General features: G+C 57.3%; 2 protein-coding genes across 5 annotated transcripts in view; one reads left to right on the top strand and one right to left on the bottom strand.

Annotated features, from left to right (window-relative positions):
• Window positions 1–839, bottom strand: part of LOC144228471 (putative protein T-ENOL) — a 4,469-nt gene extending 3,630 nt beyond the window's left edge. For 2 of the 4 annotated variants that reach the window (XR_013334205.1, XM_077760280.1), the window contains exons 1-2: window positions 520–640; window positions 129–232 (exon numbers count right to left, since the gene is read on the bottom strand). Coding sequence is in view for 2 of the 4 variants with exons in the window: in XM_077760280.1 (XP_077616406.1) it covers window positions 129–221 (93 nt within the window). In the remaining 2 variants the exon portion in view is untranslated. Of the gene's footprint in view, window positions 1–128; window positions 233–519; window positions 641–818 lie in introns of those variants that run through there. The other 2 variants (XM_077760281.1, XR_013334206.1) reach the window with 2 other exon arrangements.
• A 332-nt stretch (window positions 840–1,171) lies between these two features.
• CDIPT (CDP-diacylglycerol--inositol 3-phosphatidyltransferase) lies at window positions 1,172–5,494 on the top strand. Its single transcript, XM_077760390.1, has 6 exons — window positions 1,172–1,551; window positions 1,646–1,780; window positions 2,508–2,661; window positions 3,126–3,207; window positions 4,190–4,271; window positions 4,417–5,494. Exons 1-6 carry the CDS (start codon window positions 1,509–1,511, stop codon window positions 4,560–4,562), a joined length of 642 nt encoding a protein of 213 aa, XP_077616516.1. The 5' UTR covers window positions 1,172–1,508; the 3' UTR covers window positions 4,563–5,494.
• Window positions 5,495–6,113: the final 619 nt, after the last annotated feature.

The raw sequence follows: 6,113 nt of genomic DNA, 5'->3' as shown, positions 1-6,113 counted from the left end.
GGGGGGAAGAGGAGTGTCTTTGAGGACCTGAGGGCCTAGTCCTGGGGGCTGAGGGCTCAGGGTTGAGGCTAGCGTCTCAAGGCCGGAGACCCTAACCCCTGGCCTAGGAGCTCTCCCCTTCATCTCACCCCCATGCTCGCCGGACCTCCACCCAAGGAGGTTGCAGCCTGGGACATCTTGCTGCCCTTTTTCTCCTCATTCCTGGTAGGTGTGGACGCCATCCTCCTGGGAACTGGCGGAGTCCGTGTTAGGTTGAGAAACCAGCCCACTTTCCCCAGACCCATCCCACCACCATTCTTTGGGGCCAGATTTAAATAAGGCCTTTAGGTGAACCATCCTGCGGTCTCAGCTCTCTCCCTGAGGGGGGAAAAATCCTTGCCTTAAACCTTCCTGGGGGAGGGACTGGGGTGGGACCGCTCACAACAATCCTCTCCCTACCCCTGCTTCTCCCTGGGACACTCTCCTTCCTCCCACCCAAGGCCCTTCCCAAAACAAGACAGCTGGCTTGCCGCCCCACACCTGGCAGAAGAGTTGAAGTCGTGGGCAGAGGTAAACAGGGAGGGCCAAGGAGCTCCTAGTTAGGTCTCAGGGGACGGGGAGTAGGAGCTGGGGAGGAAGGTTGGAAAGAGGGGGGCCCGGGGNGATGTCGCATTCGCTCCCCTGGTTTCCACTCCACCTTCTGGGTCCCTCCTTGGGGATGCCCAGCCCAGCTCCAGAACTCTGAGAAACTTTGGACGGTCACAGGTGATGCCTAGGACCTAATCCTCCTACCACTAGGGGCACCCAAGAAGCAACTCTGCCCTCGGCCGCCTTCCAACCTCTCTAGCCGTCCTTCTCACTCCCCGGAGCCTGCGGGAGCAACGGCGGCCCGAGGGAGGGGCGGGGAAGAAACCATGTGGGTTGTACTAAATAACCTTGTCTCTGGGGGAGGCGTAAATCCAGAAGGGCGGAATGTTTTCTCCTTGTCTTCATCTCCAAGAAGCTATACTCTCCGGAGAGAATAAAGTAGAAGCAGTTCATGTAGGCCTCCTTTTATTTCGACCTCTTCTTCTCGGTTTCCCCCTCGGCGTCGATGGCTCCCTGCGCCTCTCCTCCCTCTGCGCTTTGGTACGCGCCGATGGAAAGGGGCGGAGGGAGGAAGAGGAAAAGGAAGCGGGCAGGTCTTAAAGGGGCCGTACCATTTTTAGGGTTTATTTATTACTATATTTTTCTCCTCCGGTTTTGCTCGGCTGGGCCCAGCTTGGGTGGTCAGGGCGGCCGCTGGAGGCGCGAGGGCCTGTCCCCCGGGGAGGGCGGTGTGTTCGCGCCCCGGCGCCGGGCGCACCTTTGGGTCAGCCCATGCTCCCGCGGGCTGCGAGCTCTAACACCTGGGGCGGGGTGGGGGCAGCGGGGACTTGCGCGCTGTTGGCGCGGCCGCTGTGCGGGACCCGAGGGTGAGGCAGCGGGGCGGGGCTGGGACACAGTTGCTGCCTCCTGATCGGGCCCGGGGCTGCAAGGGGGCCGCCGCGATGCCAGGCGAAAATATCTTCCTGTTTGTGCCTAACCTCATCGGTGAGTGCTGCCCGCGGCTCCGGGCCGAACGGGAGGGCGAGGGGCCTCGGGCAGGGTCTCTGATTCCACCCTGTGCACCCCCGTCCATCCCAAGGTTATGCCCGGATCGTCTTTGCCATCGTTTCGTTCTACTTCATGCCCTGTTGCCCCCTCACGGCCTCCTCCTTCTACTTGCTCAGCGGACTTCTGGACGCTTTCGATGGACACGCCGCTCGAGCCCTTAATCAAGGTGACAGACACCTCTTCCCAGCCAGCCTTGAGGCCCAGCAAGCCTCTGTCCCCCTTTTCTGCTTCCTGAGGACCTCAGGGCGGGCGGGTACTCGGGAGCCAGAGGGCTCCGGTATTCCCGATTTCTCTGTAGAAAGCAGAACAGAATGGCCTGGTTTTGTAGCAGAAGGGATTCTAGCTGGCTCTGGAGAAGGACTCACTGATAGGGTGTGGGGTAAGCAAGACTGGAAGTGGCAATGGCAGTGCTGGAGGTCTCTCTGAATAAAAATCCACTCAACAGGTATTGTCTGGGGGGTCTGCTGGGTGCCAGGCACAAGGAATAGGGGTTCCGGAAGGCATGTTTAGAGGGAGAATGAAGAGGGATGATTTCATGAGGGTTGATTTTTTTTTTTTTTAATTCTGTTCTCCAAACCCACCAGCAAGACTTCCCCTAAGACTTGAAAGTCTGCTCGTCTTGAGTCCTGGACCCTTGGTTCTGGGACCGATGAGTTGTAGACCTAGATGTGCTCCAGTGTCTCCGCCTTTCACGCATGGTGATCTTTGCCCATTGACCTCATGCTCCACAGATAGCAGCAACCTGTCCCCACCCCCCGCCAGGCAGTAGGTGGTGACATTTTCAGGCTTCTTTTAGACTCGGCATCAGAATGACACACCAGCCCTGGTCCCTGTCATAGATAGATCCCCTGCCTCTGCTGGCCCCTTCCCACCTAACAGTCCCCATTTTTCAGGGACCCGGTTTGGGGCCATGCTGGACATGCTGACGGACCGCTGCTCCACCATGTGTCTGCTGGTCAACCTGGCCCTGCTGTACCCACGGGCCACCCTTCTCTTCCAGCTCAGCATGAGCTTGGATGTGGCCAGCCACTGGCTGCACCTCCACAGGTCTGCGATTCTGGGGGTGCTGGCCAGCTGGAGACACTAGAGTGGGGAGGGGTGAGGCTGTATGGGAGGGTGGCTGGGAAGGCTTCAGGGCTTCCTGGGAGGTCTCCCTTTCCAGCTCTCCTTTGTTGAAGGACCCTGGGCAAATCCTGTCGGTCAGTGCTCGGTCCTATTCACAGCTGAGTTAAGCCATCGCTAAAACTCTTCTGAGCGGAGAGCCTGAGAATTCCAAATAGATTAACAGCTGGGGGCTTTGGAATGCAGCCTTCGAATCCTGACTCTGCTAGGTAATTACCAACTAGGTAATTGCGTCGTGGCTTTGGGCAAGCCCGTGGTCCTCAGCTGCGTCCCATTTCCTCCGTACGGCGGAGATGATCCCAGCCCCTACGTCACAGGGATCGATAGGAGGATTGGATGGGCGTTAGTGGTCACGAGTGCTCATGGACTCCCCTTGCTCTCTCCCCAAGTTCTGTGGTCCGAGGCAGTGAGAGTCACAAGCTGATCGACCTGTCGGGAAATCCTGTGCTTCGCATCTACTACACCTCCAGAGTGAGCATTTCCTGCCCCTCCCTTAATCCCTCAGCTCCTGCCAGGTCCAGCTCTCTCCTACCTTAGGGGCAGGGAGGGACAAACCTACCCAGAGTGTTCTCAGGAGTGGAGGGGAGAGACCTGTAAACTGAGGCAAGAAGGGGAGGGCAGGATTGGTGAGGAGGAATTGTGCAGGCAGCAGATGGGCTGGAGGCCCCCAGGGCACCCAGAGAGGGGGAACCTGCCTGGGAGGGAAGGAGAGAGAAGCCAAATTGGCCTGTGGAGCCAGTTCTCAAGGAGTATTAGGCTTGAGACTAAGTGTGAGCTTTATTCTGGAAGCAGAGGTCATGTCTGAAAGGATTTTTTTTTAAAACATTTATTTATTTTTGGGGCGCCTGGGTGGCTTAGTCAGTTAAGTGTCCGACTTTCGCTTAGGTCATGATCTCGCGGTTCGTGGGTTCAAGCCCCGCGTCGGGCTCTGTGCTGACTGCCAGCTCAGAGCCTGGAGCCTGTTTCAGTCTGTGACTCCCTCTCTCTCTCTGACCCTCCCCTGCTCACGCTGTCTCCTCCTCTCTCTCTCCTAGAAATAATAAAAATAAAAAAAAGAACAAAAAAACATTTATTTATTTTTGAGAGCGAGAGAGACAGAGCATGAGTGGGGGAGGGGCAGAGAGAGGGAGGCACAGAATCCAAAGCAGTGGGCTCCAGGCCCTGAGCGATCAGCATAGATCCGGATGTGGGGCTCGAACCCACAAACTATGAGCTCATGACCTGAGCTGAAGTCGGACGCTTAACTGACTGAGCCACCCAGGCGCCCCTGAAAGGATTTTTAAAGAGAGAAGCAATATGTTGAGATTGCTCTTTCCTCTCACCCTGGCCCCACCCCTGCGTTCCTATGTTCTGGGTACAGTTTTTCCCTCTGTAGATGGTTCTGGCTCCTTCCCTTAGCTGGGGGAAGGGCGGCACTCCCCTTGCTGAGTCAGCCATTCTACTGTTTGTGCAGCCTGCTCTGTTCATCCTGTGTGCTGGAAATGAGCTCTTCTACTGCCTTCTCTACCTGTTCAATTTCTCCGAGGGACCTTTAGGTAGGAGGCGACGGGCTGGGCAGCAGTGTGGTGGTGGGGGTCCTGGCCTGCCCCGGGGTGATGAAGGCCTGAAGGCCGCAAGCTCCCAGGCCTCTCCCTCACCTGCATCCCATCTTCTTTGTATCCCCCGTGCTCCTTTCTACAGTTGGCTCTGTGGGTCTTTTCCGAGTGGGCCTCTGGGTCACCGCCCCTATCGCGGTGCTCAAGTCTCTCATCAGTGTCGTCCACCTGATCACGGCTGCCCGCAACATGGCTGCCCTGGACGCCGCAGACCGTGCCAGGAAGAAGTGACCCCGGAGCCTCCAGCCCCTGGCTGCCCACCCGCCCTGGGAGTCTCGCTGGGCCGAGCAGCTCCCCTCTCACTCCCGCGAGGTTTCAGGCTCACGTCTTCCTAATGTGTTGTCCGGTCTGCTGGCAAGGGCGTCGGCCTCGCCGGTGATGCCATGTTGTCTGAAATCCTGAGGACCAGTTCCGCCAGTAGGATTCGCCAGGACCTGGACTTCAAATCAGGAAGGATGCTCCGGAGGCCCCGCGCATGCGGGCAGCGCTCCTAGGGCACCGAGAGACCTGAGGACCGGGCGTTGTCACACCTGCTGGCTCAGCCCTGGGGTCTGGCGTGGCCTGAGGCTTCAGAGACACCTGAATGAGGGAGATGGGCTTGGGGCCGGGCTTCGCAAAAGGCAGGGAGTCAGGCCTGTGCCCCTGGCCAGAGGAAGCCTGCTGTCCCACGGCCAGGAGAGCAGGGGCCCATTAGATCCTTTCCCATCCCAGCCTCCCGTGTCTGGTCTGTCCCGGCTCTGAAAACCTCTGTGATAAAGCGGGAGGGGGGACGTCACCCTCCAGGATTTGGTTTCCTTTGAGATCCAGTTGGACCAGGGCCCGGGTTGAGGGGAGTTTGGGCAAAAAGATCCTTCTCGATGCTGTCTCCTAGTTGCTTACCGTCTGTCTCTGTCCTGTCGTTCCACAGTGACCTCAGACAGAGGCCCTCCCGGCCCCCCAAGCTCAGACCCCGTCTTTGCCCACCTGCTTTGCTTTCTTGATGACATTGTCACTAGCCGTCTACATTTATTTGTATACCTCATGTTTTCTGTCCCCACCAGAATGTAAACTCCCTGAGGGCACAGACTTCTCTTATTCCTCCTCTATCCCCACAATGAAGATTAACCCGATTAACCTGAACCTGGCGTATCATAGCCCCTTAATAAATATTCACGAACCCATCAGTTGGTTTCCCAAGAGTGTGGTCTTTGGATCACCTGTGGATTCTTTCTTTAGCATTCAGCTGCTTGGACCCCGTGCCAGACCTTTAGAGTTGGAATCTCTAGGGATGGGCCCAGAAGTCTGTGCAATTTTAATACACTCCAGGTGACCGATTCTTCTCCTTCACGTTGAGAATCACTATTCCTTCTTCAACAGTTCTGGGTACCTGCTGTAGTGGACGTTGTTCTGGGCATCTGGCCCTAATAGCTCCCTCAGCCATTTGAGCTTTCTCTGCTGTCTGGCATTGGCTTGCTTTTTAAGACTATATTGAGCCTGCCATATGCCGGGTCCTGTCCACATGTCACTCATTTCATCCTTATAATAGCTTCGCCAGGAGGCCGTCGTGTCTGGAAGAGCTGGAATTTAGCAGATGGGTATTGAGCCTCAGTGCCCGCGCTAGGCCCAGGGGATTAGGTCAGCCCTCTTGGAGGTCACAGGCAAGCCCAGGGGTCACAGGCCAGCGGGGTGCGGCCAGTGGGGGGAGAAGGAAGTGCCGGGGCACTTAGGTGTGGCCGAAGCTGGTGAGTATCTGGAAGGCTGCTAGGGATTGGGGCGGGAAGGGTTAATGTGCAGGAGAGAATA

The sequence above is a fragment of the Crocuta crocuta genome, unplaced genomic scaffold (genome assembly GCF_008692635.1).
Source record: "Crocuta crocuta isolate KB4526 unplaced genomic scaffold, BGI_CrCroc_1.0 scaffold73, whole genome shotgun sequence".
Lineage (NCBI taxonomy): Eukaryota > Metazoa > Chordata > Mammalia > Carnivora > Hyaenidae > Crocuta > Crocuta crocuta.
The sequence above is the reverse complement of the archived record's forward strand: the minus strand, read 5'-3'. Positions and strand labels throughout refer to the sequence as shown.